General features: G+C 50.3%; 5 protein-coding genes across 5 annotated transcripts; 3 read left to right on the top strand and 2 right to left on the bottom strand.

Annotated features, from left to right (window-relative positions):
* Positions 1-172: 172 nt before the first annotated feature.
* P170DRAFT_448551 (putative capsule-associated protein CAP1) lies at positions 173-7,539 on the top strand (the record flags this gene model as incomplete). The annotated part of the gene is made up of 8 exons (XM_024850971.1): positions 173-1,768; positions 1,802-1,844; positions 3,039-3,508; positions 3,560-4,360; positions 5,347-6,007; positions 6,080-6,626; positions 6,680-7,376; positions 7,426-7,539. The coding sequence occupies 8 exons, from the start codon at positions 173-175 to the stop codon at positions 7,537-7,539; spliced, it is 4,929 nt and encodes a 1,642-aa protein (XP_024702087.1).
* Positions 7,540-8,201: 662 nt separating this feature from the next.
* On the bottom strand, positions 8,202-9,257 carry P170DRAFT_428068 (putative cysteine dioxygenase Cdo1; the record flags this gene model as incomplete). The annotated part of the gene is made up of 5 exons (XM_024847823.1): positions 8,202-8,332; positions 8,433-8,490; positions 8,598-8,735; positions 8,815-8,886; positions 9,015-9,257. The coding sequence occupies 5 exons, from the start codon at positions 9,255-9,257 to the stop codon at positions 8,202-8,204; spliced, it is 642 nt and encodes a 213-aa protein (XP_024702086.1).
* Positions 9,258-9,644: 387 nt separating this feature from the next.
* Positions 9,645-11,999, top strand: P170DRAFT_438487 (GTP-binding protein RBG1). Its single transcript, XM_024849611.1, has 10 exons — positions 9,645-9,852; positions 9,940-9,960; positions 10,034-10,076; positions 10,142-10,216; positions 10,271-10,307; positions 10,367-10,437; positions 10,504-10,841; positions 10,901-11,257; positions 11,327-11,447; positions 11,514-11,999. Exons 1-10 carry the CDS (start codon positions 9,832-9,834, stop codon positions 11,531-11,533), a joined length of 1,104 nt encoding a protein of 367 aa, XP_024702085.1. The 5' UTR covers positions 9,645-9,831; the 3' UTR covers positions 11,534-11,999.
* Positions 11,513-12,254, bottom strand: P170DRAFT_438486 (uncharacterized protein). Its single transcript, XM_024849610.1, has one exon. It carries the CDS (start codon positions 11,811-11,813, stop codon positions 11,634-11,636), a length of 180 nt encoding a protein of 59 aa, XP_024702084.1. The 5' UTR covers positions 11,814-12,254; the 3' UTR covers positions 11,513-11,633.
* Positions 12,255-18,219: 5,965 nt separating this feature from the next.
* On the top strand, positions 18,220-18,599 carry P170DRAFT_438483 (uncharacterized protein). Its single transcript, XM_024849609.1, has one exon. It carries the CDS (start codon positions 18,267-18,269, stop codon positions 18,567-18,569), a length of 303 nt encoding a protein of 100 aa, XP_024702083.1. The 5' UTR covers positions 18,220-18,266; the 3' UTR covers positions 18,570-18,599.
* Positions 18,600-19,492: the final 893 nt, after the last annotated feature.

Below are 19,492 nucleotides of genomic sequence, written 5' to 3'. Positions count from 1 at the left end.
CGTCGAGGGTGTTACTCGGGCGGCCGGTCTTGGCATCTGTTTGTTGACTCTCGCCGGAGTATTACTCTCTGCCCTCCTCCCTTCGTCTCCTTCCATTCCGTTCTCGCCCTTGACTCGGTCCCCACTACATTAATCATCCTTCATGCATGGGTAGATGCTCTTCGATGGCAGAATGCGACTTCAACGTCTGGTGGCCTTGCTGGTGGTTGCCATTCTGGCATGCCTTTCAATTGTCCTTCTTCGAGGGCATCGGCCCTCATATTCCCCATTGAACACTTCTCCTTTGCCTCCTCCTGCTTCTCCTCCTCCCCATTCCTCCTCTCCTTTATACTCCCCTCAATTGCCCTCGGAGCATTCCGAAAGCCATGGCCCGGACTTCCCTGAAACCGAACACCCCATGTCTGGCCTGATTTCGAATGCCGATCAGCAATTCAACCAGCTCCGGTCCCGTCAGTCTAAAACATTGACGGATGCTGTAAATGAGTACCGTCGTCGCTATGGCATGAACCCTCCGCCGCACTTCGACAAGTGGTTCCAATTTGCTAAAGCAAGGGGTGTTCAACTTATTGACGAGTATGATACGATCTACCATTCCCTCTTGCCCTTCTGGGCGTTGGAGCCAAAGAAGATTCGGGAACGCGCCCACGAGGCTCTTGGGTTCGACAATTCCATGATGGGAGTCCTCATCCGAGATGGAAAGGTCACTCTGGTCGAGGGTGGTACTGAGGAGCAACAATGGCAGCGAGATGCCACCGCCGGCATGATGAAGAGCTTTATCAAACATCTTCCCGACATGGACTTGGTGTTTAATGCACACGATGAGCCACGAGTGATTCTTCCCAGCGAAGATTTGCAAAGGCTGGTCAGCATCGCCAAGGACCATGCCATCCCGAGCGCTTTTCAGAACCAAAGGCCAGTCAACGCGTGGTCACCCAAGCCGGCTGAATTAAACAAGGGCGATCGCATCGACGAAATCCGGACAACTCGATTTAATCGCTTTGCTCATCAACCTACTTGGACTAGCTCCCGAGCCTCCTGTCCGGTAGATAGTCCTGCTCGCTCCCTTGATGAGAATGCACTCGACATCGTTGATGCTTATGCTCTCGGTGAGCTTGGCTATGTCTACAATACCACGGCTTTCTCCGACATATGCACCTCGCCGTCTCTCCGGAACAAATTCGGATTTTTAGAGCGCGCGAATGCCTTTGATGTCGTGCGGGATCTCTTCCCAGTTTTCTCACAAAGCAAGATCTCGAGTTTCCAAGACATTCTTTATCCCAGCCCGTGGTACTGGGCTGATAACGTGCCTTACATCGAAGCGCGTGACTTTAACTGGGAAGACAAACAGGATAAAATGTACTGGAGAGGATCAACGACGGGCGGATTCTCTCGAGGTGGTGGTTGGCGGCGACACCATCGACAGTTGTTCGTCGGCCATATCAATGCCTTGAACAAAGCGAAGGTCCTCAGAAAGGATGAGACTGGCCGCTGGAGGTCAAACGAGGTGGACCGCAATGCATATCGTGATCTGTTCGATGTTAGCTTTACTTCGATCGGACAGTGTGACTCGCAAGACTGCGCCGCTCAAAGAGAATACTTCCGGCTGGCGGAGCCAGTAGAGCAGCAAGAGGCTTGGGCGTACAAGTATCTGGTGGATATTGACGGCAACGCGTTTAGTGGCCGGTATTATGCCTTCCTGCAAAGCAAGAGCTTGGTCTGCAAGGTGTCTGTCTTTCGTGAATGGCACGATGAATGGGTCAAACCGTGGGTACATTACGTCCCTCTGGGGTTGACAGGAGAGGAGTATTTGGAGACTATGCGGTACTTTATTGCCGAAGAAGAAGGCAAGATTGCAGCTCCGCGGCTTGCTCAGCAGAGCCGCGACTGGGCGCAAAGTGCTCTGCGCAAAGACGATATGGAAGTCTGGCTTTTCCGGTTGTTACTAGAGTGAGTGAATATTCATGGAAAAGCCGAGTTATTTGTCTAATCTAGGTTGACAGGTACGGACGTCTCGTCGACGACAATCGCGAAAACCTGGGGTTTGTTCTTTGATCTTTTGGGTTGAGAGATGAATGCCCATTGTATCCTTTCTTGCATGTACATGTGACACGAACTTATGAGTGACCGTTTCATCAGGGTATGATTGTGCTTCAATCTCTGCATTATTTGCGCTCCGAGTCGATACCCGCAAGCGTCTTTTTTAGTGGACTGAGCTTTGCATGGTCTGGCTGCATTTCAGGGGTGAATGGAGTTACGGGGGTTTATTCGTTAATTGTTCTGCGCTCTGATCATTATCCTCTACAATGCTATTTTTCTCTTCATGTGGCTGCATCCGTGTAACGTGTGTGCGGACCATTGCATCTGTCCCCTGTAGTGGCCTGTCGTTGCCTCGACAATAGCAGGAGAGACAAGTTGTCTTGTGAATGTTCTATGCACTGTAAATGGAGCGCATGAGAAATCCGCCGGACAAGTTGCCACCGGCCCGAACAGGACGGCATCGCACGTGCATTCGCCTGCCTGAAGGATGAGGCACGTCGTCATCACATGGACTGCCCCACTTGCGCCGCGACGGAGCCAATGAACGCGGGGCGGCGGAAGAGAACCATGTCCAACGGCTGCGCTAATCCCGAGTAGCACCGTGGGATCTGGAGCATTCACCTATAAATACCAGACTTCTCTCTCCCTCTCCTGGGTGTCTGTCATCGTTGATTCTTCGATCACAGTCCAGATTCTCCGCCCAAGACTCTCTTGCCAAGGCAAGGATTCTCTCTCCTGGCGCCATCATGACCAACCCACTTTTCGAAGGTCTGAAACAGGCCGTGTGTTTTGCCTATGGGCTTTTTACTTTGCTTTGCTATGGATATAGTGCGGTGAGGACGGGATATTTTTTCCGGCGCCCGGATGAAAAAGAGACTTTGGAGCTGCAGTTAGGTACGTTTCAACTACTTGTCTTCGCACAGGGCCGGTCGGCTCTGCGCATGCGAAGTGCGTGCTGCTGTGGTCGCATCGCCAAGCTGACGATTTCATCCCAATTGCAGCTCGCGATAGCCTGTGGAACCTCTCGAAGACCCCGTCTGGCCTGCACCACCAGATCATCACCTTGCGCAACGGATTCAAGTTCCACTACGTCTGCAACGACTTGCCCGAGACTGCAGCGGACAGCAAGCCATTGGTTATTTTCATCCACGGTTTCCCCGATAGCTGGGCCATCTGGCGCAACATCCTCGGCTCTTCTTCTATTCAGGAGGGGGCAACGGTCGTCGCGCCTGATTTGCCTGGCTATGGCGGTACTGACGGCCTGGATAAATACACGTCTACCGATGTGCTCGAGAACTTGACCGGGTTTATTTTGGCCGTCAGGTCCAAGTATGGCGTCGACGGCGAGACGGGGGCCAACCAGAAGCGAACGATCATCGTTGGCCATGACTGGGGCTGCGTTCTTTCCATGCGACTTGCGTCCGAGGCTCCTGAGTTGGCCGACAGGTTTATTCTCAGCAACGGCCCACTGGTAAGCTTACCTGCACAGAGATTGTGTGACCAAGATTGACCTAGTGATCAGACTCGCCTTGTTGTGTCCAACATTCGCCGATTGCTATCGTCATCTTTCATGATCCTCAAGTCTTCCTTGCGCTCTCCGATTCGGTCTCGCGCAGCTATTTTCAAGGCGCTGAAGTCCCTTCAACCCGTCGCTCGACAGTTGAGCCTTTCGGGGTACATTTTCGCCGTGAGGATGCCCGTTTCCTTCGTCAAGTACCTCGGCACGGGCGGCTACTACTCATTCCTCAAGTTGACTCACAAGAAATCGTACGGAACTGATAAGTATACTGCTTTGGACGCTGCCGACTGCATGGCGAGTACACTGGGCCCGTCCGCCGAGGAACTCAAGACCCGGACCGCCGACGGTCAAGGCTACCCTGCTTCGATTTCTGAGGAACGGACCGTTTCGAATTTCATGCACATGGCATCTTACTACCGGGACAATACGGCCCTCGCGCGCTGGCAGAAGTCGGTTGAAACCATCGCTGATCTGCACAACATTCAACAGGGCAAGCATCTCCGCCGAGCCAGCTCCGGCACCGGACTGTTTGACGAAGGCCCGAAGGGGGCCCTGAAGGCTAGTGCGACCTTTGTCTGGGGCAAGGCCGACATTGCGCTTGATCCGCGATTGTGCCTGGTCGGGATTGGTGATTACCTTGTCCAGAACAGCCAGGTCATCGAGCTTCCTCGATCCGGCCATTTCACCCCGTTGGAGCAGGAGAGTCGTGCGGCACTGGAAAAGGCAGTCGAATGGGCGGTTCAGGGCGAGAAGGAGGATGTCGGAGCTGCCATCCAGAGCTGCTATCCGGGAGCTGTGGTGACCGTCCGCAAGTAAGTCGGATTCGTGCTCTTTGGCTAGGACCGGGTATCACCGTAAATTCGCTGTACAGAGGGCTGCATCAAGCGCCTTGAGCGTTCCTGTGTAATGTTAAGTTCTGCGATGGAAAGGGGCAGGCAACCCCCCTGGCGAGACCACCCGACGGGATGCGCGGCGCACGGGGCGTCGCCTCCGTCTTTCTTCCCCTCATCGCTTCTCCTCCTTGCTTTGCCTCCGGGACTGCCTCCCGTCGTGGCTGCATTTTTTCTTCTCTGGCTTTCATCCTCTTTCTTTTCTCCCCTCGACTTGCTGCATCGCCAATGGCTGAAGCAACGTGTTCGTAAATTCTCCAGGCAGCTCGGTCAACGGAATGCAGCCCCGGTGGAAGGCTTCATTTCAAACCGTCGCACGAGATCCTGCAGCCACTGCTGGAGCTTATGCGGGGTCGGCCCTAAACGTCACTTTCTAGACGAGGGGGCAATCATAACAAAAGCCTCCGACCGGTCCTCAATTTCTTCCGACTGTCTTTCCTCTCGCAATCTCTCTCCCTGTTTTACCTTCCCCTTCGTTATTTATAGATCCTTCCCTCCCGCATCGCTGGAATCGCGTGCGGTGTCCATCTCGCCACCATGAGCTCCGAAGGGAGTGTAGCCTATTGCACTGTACGTGTTGGTTTTGCTCTTCCGAGTCTCGCAGCCAGTGCTGACCGCGCCCATAGCTTCTATTGAGCGACCATTATCTCCCTGGTAAACAATTGGCATCCCGGTAGCTGTCCTTGACTGTCAAACGTGTCCTAAAATGCTTCTGTTCTCTCTCTCTAGGGGCGGTGGTCCTTGCTCACTCCTTACGGGACAATGGAACGACCGCGAAACTAGTCGTCCTCTACACGCCGGACAGCTTGCAGCCGGCTACCATTCAGGAGCTTCGGGTAGGATCTTCCAATGCTTCCGGGTCGCGTCCCATGCGCAATGCCCTAATGAGAATTCTCATAGATGATCTACGATGAACTTATCCCCGTTCACCCGATGACGAACAGTACCCCGGCGAACCTCTGGCTGATGGAACGCCCGGACCTGATAGCCACGTTTACCAAGATCGAGCTTTGGAGACAAACGCAGTTCCGGCGCATTGTATATATTGATTGTGACGTTGTGGCGCTCCGAGCCCCTGACGAGCTGCTCGATCTCGACGTGGATTTCGCCGCCGTGCCGGACGTCGGCTGGCCGGATTGCTTCAACAGCGGGCTGATGGTGCTGCGTCCCAACCTGGAGGATTATTTCGCCCTCCAGGCGCTTGCAGAACGCGGCATCAGCTTTGATGGCGCGGACCAGGGATTGCTGAACTTGCATTTCAAGGACTGGCATCGGCTCAGTTTCACCTATAACTGCACCCCCAGCGCAAACTATCAATACGTACCGGCCTACAAACATTTCCAGAGTACAATTAACATGATCCATTTCATTGGGTCCCAGAAACCATGGAACATGTCGAGGCAGGTGGCACCGGCTGATTCACCTTATAATCAGTTGCTAGGCAGGTGGTGGGCCATTTACGATCGGCATTATCGTCCGACCGCGAGAGCTGCGAGTGTATCAGATGCGAGTGTACCGGAATACAATTATCGACCGGAGGCCGAACCCACTCCTCTTCCAGGTGATCTTCCAACCCATCAACCGGGCCCGCCCGTGGAACCATCGTCGGAAACTTCTCAATATGCTCCATCAGACCAGAGTTTCCCGAGCCCTCAGGGACCACCGGTAGAAAGACCACCGGTAGAAACACAACCTGCGGTACATCCAGAGCCGTCATGGACATCAATTCCTGCGCCGCAGCCAAAACCGGGGAAGGAAGACTCTACACCATATGAAGCCGAGCCCAGTGAATTTCATGAGCCCGCTACTCAAGAACCACCTGTCGAAGTCCCACAGCCACAAACTGAGGTATCCCAGTCAAATATTGACCGAAATGTGCAAGCACCTTTCTTCAGTGCTGTTCCACAATACGTCCGTGGAGAAGAGCACATATCGGCTTACATCCAGCCACAACCTCATGGGGCACCGTCTGTCACGCATATAGAGCAACGAACCTGGGTCCAACCAAGTGTCGGCGAACCGATCTCATACCCGCCGTCTTCGGATGTTATTGAGACCCAACCCAGTGGGGAACCAGAGGAATTCACTCATCGAGAGGAGGAACACTCGTCAGAGCGATCCACGCCGAGACCTGAAACCCCAACTTTCGAAGCCCCCAAGGCTGAATGGGATGCACCTCAGTAAGTTGAACAATCCAATGACTGGTTTTCTAATGTAAACTTACAAAATAAAGTGAACCTCCGCCCCTAAATAGCAAGCCTGAAGGTATTGCTTTGGAAATGAAGACTTATACCATGTCAGAGGATAACCAGCTGTTCCAACCGCCTGTCTCATACCCGGAAGCCCCCAAGAACATGTACTATGATGTTCCTGAAACGAAACCCGAGCCTGAGAAACTTACGCAAATATTTCCTTGGGAAAGTCACATGCCCAAGCCCACCCGGGTGTTTGTGAATGACGATCAAGGAAGTCTTTCACTTCCGAGTCCGAGTAGCACAAGGATCTCTACGGAGTCTTCCAAAGAAGACTCGACGACGCAGTCGTTAGAATCAGCATTTACCTGGACTTACAGCGAACCTCCTGAGTCATGGGAAAACTACTCCAGGTCCAATGCATGGGACGACGTCCCAGAGATCCAACGATATATCCAATCTATCCAGCAAGCCCGAAAAGCCAGGGTCCAGGTAATATCGGGCGCATCCAGCTCTGGCCATGGATCTTCAGGCCAAACGATAACGGCGCCTGACTCAGACACGCGATTGACTCATTTTCCAAGTGAGATCGAGCGTCCCAGTCTACCAGTGACACCCATGCCCATCAGAAGATCGTCATATGTCTCCTACACCCCCGAAGAGGAATACACCGCGGGCCAACTGCCCATCGCCGAAGGAGTGCCGAACCAGGAGGACTGGGTGGGTGTCACGGTTGATGTGTTTTTGCATCTCCTTCGAGCGGCATACTTATACTGGACTTTAACAGAATCCACTGACATGCCTCGAAGAGCTCCAACGGCGTCAGTCCGAGGTTCTAGAGAACCCAGGTCTACTCACTGAACGGATTGTAGCCGCAGCCGCAGAATTACGTCCGGATTGAATGAAGGGTTTTGAATTTGAATAATGGGTCCAACGATGATGCGTTTTGCTTTTTTTTTTTTTTTTTTTTTTTTTTTTTTGTTTTGCTTGTCTTGCTTTTTTTCTTATATCTCACATTTGTCACTGGCACGCCTTGTTTTCTTGTTCTTGATTTTTCTTTTCATGTTCATTTTGCATGTCTTTTTTCCTGATCTCGTGTGCGTGTTGAATTTTGCCCCGCCATCTGTGCTAGCAGCTGTCTGACGTCATTGCCACTTTTTGTACATTATGCATAGCATTATTCTCTCGTGGATAGAAATACTGTCCATGCATGCAGTATTAGGAGCGAATGGCTATTCGTGTTCTTTTTCTCTTTTTGGCAAGTTTCCAAATCTCCAGCAGGATCCATGTAGGGCAGACTTTTAAGGAAAATCAACATGTCCAAGCTATCATGCTAGTTCGGTCCCTGAATTGATCTATTTGTGTATCGGTCTATTCCCAAACAAACCCAAATAATAATACGCCCTTGGTCATTGTTCCGTCATGAATATGAATAACAATAAAACAGTAAACCTAGTCCAGCTCCAAGCCCCCAAAACACCTGGAAACATAACGATAACTGGAGGAGTGACCAACAGCCAAAGTCTAAACCGCTAATCGAATGTAAACAACCTCCATCACAACCTAAGACGCTGGATTCGAACATCGCCGGCCTCGGACGGAGTAGAAATGCGACTGTTTGACATGTATCGCCTTGCCGGTTTCGGCGTTGAATATGGAGAATCCTCGCTTTGCGGCGTTAGGGGGCGTATAGACTGGATGGACGTCAGTGGGTTAGGCCCATGTCTACTTGATCAAGCAAGCTTGATCAAAAGGAAACACGGATCAAGGAGATGGGATCTGGTTGGTACGTACGATGTAGCGAAACGGCGACATTGTGAGGATCGGGATTGGAGATTTTATGGAGACCCATCTTTTGTGAGTTTCCCCAGCCGGGGGTATTGTTAGTTTGGTGGGGATTTCTTTGGTTATGCGGATGGAAGTCATGTATAAGGATCGGATCGGAAGGGGGATACATACCTTGTCAGACATGTAAGTCACTTGGTTCTCGTTGTACGTGGTCACCTTTTTGACCTGCGGAGGCGAGGCCTGTCCGTGTTTGATTCTGTTCTGGTCAGGCCAGGAGTAAAGCGTTTCTTGGACGGAGCCTTTGAGGATCTGTGCCGTTTAAAGAGAAGGATACTGTGAGTTCTAGTCGAAATAATCGTGGCAGGTAGGTACGTGTGTATGTACATACCTTCATGACGCAGTGAGCACCGGCATGATCGTGAATCAGACTTCCTTTGCCGGGACTCCAGACCAGAATCAACTATACTGCTATTAGTTTAGAATTAACCCACGTGGTATTTAGTAGGAGTGGAAGAAAAAGTATATGTTCCTGCATATGATATATCCTATCATAGCTCTGTATATATTGTATAGTATGGTAGGACTCACAAGGTTACTTTTCCCGTTGCCTTCATCGATGAGATTCCTGGTGTACGCCCTACTGACATCGCCTAGGGCAAAATCTTGCCATTCATCTGGGTTCGAAATATAGAACGACATGAGACGCTGAATGTCCAGAGGGTCGACATCGGCGGAGTCGAGGCCCGAGCTTGGACCTAGGGCTTCGCTGAGATCGCGCACCAATTGCTCGAACGCATTGCCGGGTGGGTCCGCAGATTGGAGGAAGGGCATCCTTTACTAGGTTCGCTCCTCACCTTGCTCGATTTGGGTCTTGCGTGAATTTAAATCCGATTTAAACGAGAAAATGTATGTGTTCTGGTGTGGATAGAGTGCGGGGGTTGTTTCTTGGATAGTAGTGATAGATTGATCAATGGATGAGCTCGATGGGTATGGATAGGATCAGATATCGTCGCTTGGCAGAATAAGGATGATTAAAAAGAATGAATATTAGCCATTGAGCCAAAGGAATGCTCGAGGAAAGGAAAGCATACCCGGCAAGAACGCCGCCTCCCGCGGGGATGCCTGAATGCTGCCTGAGGCGACGAGGCCCCACCATGTGATCATTGCCCGACTAAGCGGCGAATGAAGTGGCGGCCACAATTTCAAAGATTGTCTGCGAAACTGCGAGTCTGCATTCCTGGTTAACCACCACGGCTGGAGAGAACGTGTGACATAAATCATATCCCACAGGACCCGGGGACCCTGCATATATACCTAGACTTTTCACTTTGTCCATCTCTTTTCTTTTCTTTGGGACTTAATATTGTGCCTGTACGAGGGGTAAAACTCGTAACAACCCGCCAAAATGTCGACCACAGTTGAGAAGGTTGGTTCGCTCATGTCGCAAACTGCTTTGCTTTAGCCTCGCATAGTGACAAAAGAAATCTTGCTAACGCGCAATGTACCAATGTAGATCAAGCAAGTCGAGGACGAGGTTCGTGTCGAATACCGCGCAGCGACTGTACTTGTGACGTTAAAGGATTGTCGACATTAATTCGTTTCTTCAGATGGCTCGGACTCAAAAAAACAAAAACACATCCTACCACTTGGGTACGCAGAACAACGACAACAGCAACACGACCGTGGTTTGAATTGAGGTTGACAGGACGCTGCAGGACAGTTGAAGGCTAAGCTTGCGAAGCTAAAGCGAGAGCTCTTGACCCCGTCTGGTGGTGGTGGAGGCGGAGGTGGTAAGTACTGCATTCGATCGGGATGATGAAAATATGCTAACAGAGATGTTGCAGCTGGTTTCGATGTTGCTCGTACTGGTGTTGCTAGTGTGTACGTTCCGCACTTCGAAGAGATCTTTGTTGAAACGCGCGATCCTAACCCCAACACAGAGGATTCATCGGTTTTCCTTCAGTCGGAAAGAGTACCTTGATGAACAAATTGACAGGCCAACATTCGGAAGGTCAGTTATTGTGGCTAAATCATTTGAGCGAATGCGCCAATCAGTACTGATGTTGGGTTACAATAGCTGCCGCATATGAGTTCACAACCTTGACGACGGTGCCCGGACAGGTTATGTACAACGGTGCTAAGATCCAGATTCTTGATCTGCCTGGTATTATTCAGGGTGCCAAAGATGGTAAGGGTCGTGGTCGGCAGGTTATTGCCGTGGCTAAGACCTGCCATCTTATTTTCATTGTTTTGGATGTCAACAAGCCGCTGGTCGACAAGAAGGTTATCGAAAACGAATTGGAAGGTTTCGGTATTCGAATCAACAAGCAGCCTCCTAACATTCTTTTCAAGAAGAAGGAAAAGGGTGGTATTGCGGTTACCAGCACTGTTCCGCTGACACACATTGATCATGACGTACGGTTTCAACATGCCAATGCTCCGCGGGCTTCCATGGCTAATTACCATTCGAACAGGAAATCAGAGCCGTCATGAGCGAATACAAAATCTCTTCCGCGGATATCTCCATTCGATGCGATGCGACAGTCGACGATATCATCGATGTTCTCGAAGCCAAGAGTCGAGCCTATATCCCCGTTATCTATGCCTTGAACAAGATTGACTCCATTTCGATTCAAGAACTGGACTTGCTGTATCGGATTCCTAATGCCTGCCCCATCAGTTCCGAGCATGGGTGGAATATCGACGAATTACTGGAGACCATGTGGGAGAAGCTCAACCTCCGACGAATTTACACCAAACCCAAGGGCAAGGCCCCTGATTACACTGCTCCTGTTGTGCTCAGGGCCGGCGCATCCACGATTGAAGATTTCGTATGAACCCCCCCCCAATGCTCATTCTTTTTACATTCGTTGGCAGCGTCTTTGCTAACCCTCAATCAGTGTAATGCCATTCACCGGACAATCAAGGATCAGTTCAAGCAGGCCATTGTATATGGACGCTCTGTGAAGCACCAGCCGCAACGTGTCGGTCTCACGCACGAGCTCGCGGATGAGGATATCGGTACGCTATCTCTTGGGACCCTAACAACCGTTGACCGAGCAAGGGAGCTAACTGGTATGATTACAGTGACGATTGTCAAGCGGTAAACGACTTGCATCGATCCTAATCCCCATGACCGCGTAAGAGCGGAGAAGAAAGTGGCGAATCGCGTTCAAGAGGATGGATAATCTGTGTTAAGTGGTGCTTTTAGTCTTCGCTCATTATCCATGTCCACCAGGCCCAGCCCTTGTGACAACTCTTTTCCGCGAAGCTGCCACGGAGAGTTTGATTGGCGGTGGAGATGGTTCGCGCACGGGCAGCAACTATGCCACCTGCTGCCTGGATTTGCAGGATCACTCGTTTGAAAGGAGATGGGGACTGAATCATGGGCCTACAGCCCGTGATGCACAGTCCTTTTATCTTGTTTGAGTAAGAGCAGGGGTGCGAGAGAGGAGGATGATATTCGACGGTAGGTTGAAAGTCGGAAAATCTGGAATAGGGTTTTTCATGGTTCAGCAGTACCTACAGTAGTTCTGCCGAATTCTTACGTTCAAAAATTTCTTTTTTTTTTCACCTGTTTGGAAGCGACTATTTGCTCTGATCCGCTTTTCTATTCCGAGGCTTCCGACTTGAGGTTCTAGATTCTCTGTTCTCGGACTGCTAAGAATCAGTAGATCCATCGGCCTTAGACTTGCAGTTGATGATAAAAAAAAAGTACCATTTGTTTCGACGTCTCGATCCTTTCATTTTTGACTTTAGCCCAAGAAGAAGCGAGGAGGCTGACTGAGACAAACGAACGTGCACCGGCCTTGCGAGAGGAGAGGAGAGGAGAGAAGAGAAAGATTGCTTCCCTTGGCCTTCCTTCGCGGGAGCTGAGAGGAGTAACATCACCTGATGTCCCAAGTCGGCATGGAGCTACGAAGCTCTGTAGGACTTATCCCTTAATAGTGCCATGGACTGACTCCGTCAAATCCAGCCGTGGCTGGCTAAAATTAGCCCATTATTGCGCACGGGCAATTGACTACGACTCGTTTTTAATATGCCAACATTGCACGGACTGTTGGCCTAATGTTCCCCATATTGAAGCGAATGCAATAAGCATTCGGTCTGGTACGATCTGGCTCGATTCATGCAGAACCCGACGGACTATACGGTTATACGGAGCTGCCCCGGCCATGCGTATGTGCACTCGTGTCCGTAGTCTGGAGCATGTATGTATGTATGTCGATACCCAGCCACCCATCCCCCCCGTACGTGGGTACTGTCCATGCATACATACTTAAACCAGTAAAGACTAGTACTCCGTATGGTTGGGAATGAAAGAAAAGGCAGCTCCCAAAAACACAGTTAAGATCCGGGGATCGCATGGACTATAGACCACTATTACCCCCTAGTGCCGTCCATTGACCTCTTTGGCACTCCGCCATCCGAATCGATGTACGACGTCCAACCTCCATCGACGGTACGGAGCTCATACATACACGGTAGCTGCCGACCGACCAGGTTCCTTTCCCACCTGGACGACTAAAATTCTGCACCTAATGCTGCGTCTGCAGGTGCAGACAGGGTCCGGGGGGGTTGCTCTACCCAAGGCACCGAATGGGCAGGGAAGCAATAATCAAATAAAAACCTGGTTGATGAATTATGCCTTGAATTAATATGTGTCGCCGGCCGTGATTCGCCCTGGTGCCGAATATACGGTATTTACGGGGCGAAGTAACAATGCAGGAGAGGAGAAAGGAGGGGGGGAAAGTAATCAACCTGACCCAAGACGCAGCTAGGACTGCGTAGTACCTACATACCTTGCGACCTTGGCTATTTGTTTTCTTTTTTCCTGTCGCTCTCGGGCTGATGGGGTTGGGTTTTTTGAGTTTTGAGTTTTTGCTGCATGTCGCTCTCTCTCTTTTTTTCTCTCGCCCCTTCCCTTCTTCTCCCACACACCCCCCTGTCACTCGGCACTTACTCTACAGGGTAATTGTTTGTTGCTGACAGGAAATCACACTGTACGCAGTAAGTACTAGGTAATCATGCTACAAAAGGGAAGTCGGAAAGAAAAAGAAAACAGAGAAGTAACATGACAGCCGCCATAGAGCAATAAAAAATTAATCATAAAAAACCAAACCAAACTAACCATATGGATTGGAGTCCCCAGAGGGAATACTTCACCCCTCTACCAATCACCGACCGAGTTCCCTCGAATTGATTGAATTGATAATGCACGTCAGGGAAGAAACTTCCCCTCCCCTCCGCTCTTCCCCTCGCAGGTCCGTCAGCCATGCTCCGTAGGGCCCTAAATGCCTAAACCCTGCGTATAGTGACAATGACCGCACAAGCTACAAGGAGCGGTCTGCGCGGGATCGAACGCTCCCTAGTGGTACGTACGTCAGTGTCGATGGACGGATGCTACCTCCCTCGTCGACCGTACATACTACGTACGTAACTCCGATATTACTTGCTTACGGGGTGACTCTTACTAGTTATTTGCTATTTGCGACATATTGCTAGGAGGGTGGTAGTCGAGGAGTTTAGTCTCTATCGGGCTATCCTATCCTCTCTTTTCGGTCTCCATCCAATTTATCCAGATAGTGATCTATCGATCTAGGTCGTGGTAGTGTCTACTTGTTTGCTTTTTCCCCTGCTGGATCAATGCAGTGGTTTCATTTTCAGGTACCCGGCAAAAGGTCCGGGTTTCACACGAGTTAATGTGATTATGATTGGGATTGCTACCTCCCGACGTAATACACACATTATTAATCTGCTACGTCGAAAGGACAGGTTGAATAAGACATAGTATTACCTTCTCTGTTGTTCAATTGCGGGGCTTTTCTTTTTTGTTGGGTATAATCTTGGCACCGAGGGGTATGGCTTTTTTTTTTCTTCCCCTTGGTTTCTTCGTTTTCTATCATCTGTCACTTGAATCCTACCGACTGAAAGAAAAGGAGATAGAAAAAGCAAATAATAGAAGATAAAGACGAAAAAAAAAGCGATTAGCCGCCAAGGTGGAGAACCGGATGATGATCAATTTGAGCAGGGCGTACACTTCCTGATAGGTACGGTAGTATGATGGCAAATGTAAGTCCGATTTGCACAGCCTCGGCGAGTAGGCCAGATGGCCCTCGGAGAAAGGAAAATGTCAACCTATAGATTAAGGTGGTAGTCGGAGAAGTAGGCCGGCTGGAGGGCAAGGACTGGATAGCCGTGAAGTTCATCCTACGGGATCCTCGACCCCGTGACATGCACAAGAGCTTGAATGGCGGAGAACGGATGAGAAGGAGAAAAAGAAAAGTGGAAAAATGAAAATCTGCTCGTCAGATGACCGACTGAGGGATGCTGGTACCCAGCACGAAAGTGGAGGCTGCATTGGTCTTGCTCCTGTCTTATGCTTCATTCCCTTTGCCGACCCTCACGCCGGACACATGGGTGGGTGGGATGTACGGTGTAGTGTGGCCTGTAGGGGCATTGTCGGTGACCACAGGACTGTGGCTATGGTTCCTACGGTCGTCTGTCCTTTCCCACGATATTCGGTTCTAAACATTTTTGCCTTGGGTAACGCGGGATCCTTCCATGCAGCATCCACTTAGCGTTCGTGGCTTTCGGTGGTTCCAGCGCTGTAACAATGGGCAGACAAAGAATTTGCTGGAGCACCAGGACGCAGAACGAGGGCCTGCAGCTTGGAGAGGGACGAGCCAAGACGAGGCATCCTCGTAGCTGATACAGAACATGCTGGTTTCACTCCAGGGGATCTGGTCATCTCCACGCCACTAAGATCTCATTTCATCCTCGGTCGAGTTCCAATCCACCGCTTTGTTCCTCTGATGCCATCCGTGATCTCTCATGTATGCAGCTCGAGCGCTCACCGAGTGACGTGATGGTCCTGCCCAGAATACCTCGGGGGATACCTGAGGCCAGTGCACCGAGGCCGTAATCCCGTCAAGTATCTTCCGGTCCATCCCAAGTATCTGCCTTGTATCTGCCTCGTCCGAGTCGAGACCGACAGGTCGATATGGCACTAAGGCGAGATGATATTAATCCCGACGGAAGTATGAGACATCTGCACCGAAATGCGTACCTGACAGATATCTATTATTGGCGGCGTAAAACGGTAAGGCTATCACGACACCATCCTTGGGTGTCTGACGTCGCACCACCCCGGCCATTTCCGTTTCCCGCCCACTTTTTCTCTCTCTTTCTTTTCTTTTTCCTCGTCCTGAGTAAGTGATCTACTCGAAACTTGTCATGAGATCCCGGGGGTTATTAATTTATGACTAATTCTCTTTTGACTTTGGATTTTCTCCACGCCTTCTTGTCTCTCTCCTCCCCTCCTCTCCGTACGTAACATGTCGTCCTCTCGTTCCTGACAGGAGACTCGGGGTTTCGACCAGTCATGGCCCATTGGAAAAGAATCCAGAAAGAAAACGAAATGAAAAAAGAGAAAAAAGGGGGCACAGTCACCCACACCGAACTATCTGCTACTTCCTTACACAAAACTCGATGGCGTCCACCCAGCCCACCATGTCAACTCTTTCCTAGATGGGGTAGCGATTTTCCTTTAGGCGACTGGCTGTCATCCTCTCGGGGAGAAGAAGCGGCAACGGGCAGATCGATTGGAAGCCCGTCAGACTGAGTGATCTCGACTAGATGAAGGCTCAGCAGTGCCATGATCACTGCGACTCGACGATTTCTGTCTTCCAACCCCCCTGGAGGCTCGACTTTTTGTTAGTTGTGTAACGCTCGACGGAAGAAAGCCCAGCCATTCTCTGCGTTTGAATTTTCGATTGATTGATTTTGTCTTCTGAATTAATAAAAAAATATTGTTGGATCGATTTCATCGCCTCTTTCGGCTACACCTCCCCCCCTTTCTTTTTCCACAAGCGAGGAAGCCTCGACCTGTTCTTTCTTCCTTCGACCATTGTCCATTGTATCAACTCCCATCGCTTTGGATGGATCAAATTGTCTGACAGCAGGTATCATTTGGGAAACCTTAGTCCTGACAGCCCTCGTGGTCATCCGAACAAGCGGGGCGGCATGGGCGATTGGAGCAGCATTGATCGCGTTTCCCGCCTCCCCGACCCGTACCCTTAACTCCTTGGGTTAAGGTGTCTGATGCCGACGCCTCCCCCCAGCACTTCCATCTGAGACTGAAAGCCCCGGTAAGGCTGTACATGCATTAGAGAAATGGTTAAATGTGCGTCACCCTCCGTACCGAGTACCTGCCTGGCCCCCAAGTCACACATCGCTCTGGAGGTACCATGTACCGCGATGGCGACGGGCTGCAGTGATGTGCTGACAAGCCTTCCGACCACCAGTAGCGACGAGGAGTCTGCCGCTTCGAGGCAGGGCCAAGGGCAGGGAGGGGCATTTGATGGGAGCACAGGAAGTAGGTAAGTGTAATCCCGACCTGCCGAGTCAGTCGCTGCCAGGGTTCAAGGTTTGCGCCGAGTTGCAGTGCCAGGAGGGGCTAGCTGCCCTCCCCGATCAATAATGCCCGATCAATATCTGCATGTCTTGGGTACGGAGGTGGTTTTGAACAGGGCACGAATTTTAATTGATCAATCAATGATTCTATCTGGCAGGCATTTTGGAATTTAGCCCTTTTTTTTTCTTTTCTTTTTTTATTGCTGATTATTTTTTGCCTCTCTTCTTCCCCGTCCTCCACCCCCCTTCCTTTATTTTCAATTAGCCCTCATTTTTACCTTTTCCTCATCCACATTTTCTCCTCTTTCTTCCCCCCTCCATAATTCCCGTCAAATTCTGGCCCACGATTTGCATTGCTTAGGTTGCCGGCCCGGAGTGGACCGCTGCGGGCCCTGTGGACCGTGGGGTCCTAGCTCCTCGACCTCATGCTATGATGCGACTAACTTAGTGCGAAGTAACCAACACCTCCAGGCCCCGAACCATGTTGTCTTTACGGCCTCTGATAGGCTGGACCTCCCCTTCAACCCATGCTCAGTCCATGTTACAAAAGGGAAATTGGAATCAATCTGCGGCCCCCCATTCGTCCGTGCCCTCTCCCGACGTTTTTCTCGTGACAAAGTACTGTGCAGATCGGCCATCCTCGCCTGCGACTGGCTGATTCATTTCGAATTAGTAGGTTCCAGGAAAGCCCATTGCCTTTTTCTACGGGCTTACTCGCTGCTGAGGCTTGGTCCTCTCGCAGTCGAGGGAGAAAAGTTGACAAGCCGAAATCCCGCCATTTGTTGGCGATCAGCCAAATGAGGCTTCATCCTCCCAGGTTCCTTGAAAAGATCTACTTCTTTTATTTCTCTTCTAATATACCTTCCCCGAGGACTTTCTTTGTGGTTAATCTCCTGATGACCGCTAGCTATCTTCTGCCTCGTACTTAATTTTCTTTCAACCCCCTCTTCTTAATTTTCTTTCCCCTGTCTGATCCACCTTCTTCACATGTTGTCGGCATCGCAAGGATAAGAAGGATAAACCCCTTCCACAAGTTAAGAAAGAGGGAGAGAAAAATGAGCAGGGGTGAGAGGTTCGCTACCAAAAATCGAGAAGCATACTTATCGCTTCCAAGAAGGTTGTGAAGGAAAACCGTTGGACCTGGAATTGTCAGGATCCAGCGAAGTCGGAAACCATCGCTTTATCAACTATGTCATGCGGGCCTTTAGGTTCAGCGGTTTATCGATCCGCTCCCCGTCCGTGAATGGATTTGAATATGATCTTGGCTTGCTCAGGAAGTTGCTCAACCTTTTTTTTTTTTTTTTTTTCACACCCTTACTACGGAGTACACTTCTTCCCGTGGAAGAAAAAAAAACATTTAATTTACACTACTGTATACTTCGTATGATTTTCATCTTGGGTCGATCCCCTCTTTTCGGGCGGATTATGCATCCTTCGCTGGCGTCTGTCTCCTTATGTGCTACCGGATTGCCGTCTCGAGGCAATCTGTCAAACGAGTTGAAGAGAATCCATTCGAACGACCTTGAAAGCATAAAAAAAAAGCCCAAAAAGCAAGGCCGAGAAAAAAAGAAAATATGCAAGCCTAAAAAGGGCCGTAACCTTCTTTATTCGAGTCCATGTACTTCAAAAACTGTCTGGCATTTCTACTCCACCTTTCGCTCCGTACTCCGTACATCGGGTACCAATTTCTCCTGGATATTTAGCAGCAAGTGCCTAGTAGATCGGTAACTACGGGAGAATAGTCAGGGGAGGGAGGCAAGGTAGGACCAAGGGCTTGTCAGTAAGGAAAACAAGGGAAGGTGAATTGGGAGACCATCCGCTCGACATCGGTGTAACAAACCCTGGAAACCTCCGCGGTGGAAAAGACATCCATTCGGGTCGACAAGCTCTCTGAGGGCCTGAATTTTACTGCCATTCCCAAGCGCGTTAGCCATCTGGCAGGCAGGCGAAAAAACCGGAACCCCGTCATGTTTGATACGGTACCCGGACACGGCGTCGTACGCAGACTTACGTTACAGACTAGTGGTATTTGGACCCGGACGGAGATCCCTGTCTCCCCAATCTAGCGACCCGCCAATCAGCGGCCGAATCCCCCACCATTTTCCCAGGGGGTGACGATTTTATTTCTTTTACTTTGGGCGAACGGGCCAATCATCGTGCCGAAGCCCGGCTTTTTCAACCCTCTGCACTATCAAGACTCGTGTCTGTAATAGCCATCCGTGCAATAGAGAGCGGAATCAAATAATAATAGCCTTTACTATAGCAGGGCCGGACTGGTCGTGATGGACGGAGGTGTGTTAGGTACCGTACAGCGTAGGAATTTTATTTTACTTTATTTCATTTTATTTTCTTGCGGATTTTAATTAATTCGATTTTATTTTATTTTCTTTTTATTTTCTCGACAGGCGAAATAAGAATTGCCGTTCCAGAGACAGAAGGAAAGAGGAAAGAACGAGCCCTGTCGATTCGACTTAGTCGGTCGAGCACCAAATCAGATACGACACTTTACATCCATCATTTCTACTTGTGCTGGCGGCCCTGGGATTCTCATCCACCCAGAAACATCTATCTATCGCATCCTGTCCACCCCATACTTCTCGGACTCTGATGCCTCGCGACAACTCGCTGCTGCGTCTCGGATCGTCCCTGTG

Source organism: Aspergillus steynii (genome assembly GCF_002849105.1).
Source record: "Aspergillus steynii IBT 23096 chromosome Unknown P170scaffold_6, whole genome shotgun sequence".
In the NCBI taxonomy this organism is placed as follows: Eukaryota; Fungi; Ascomycota; class Eurotiomycetes; order Eurotiales; family Aspergillaceae; genus Aspergillus; species Aspergillus steynii.
Note: the sequence above shows the minus strand (reverse complement) of the source record. Positions and strands in the feature narration are given on the sequence as shown.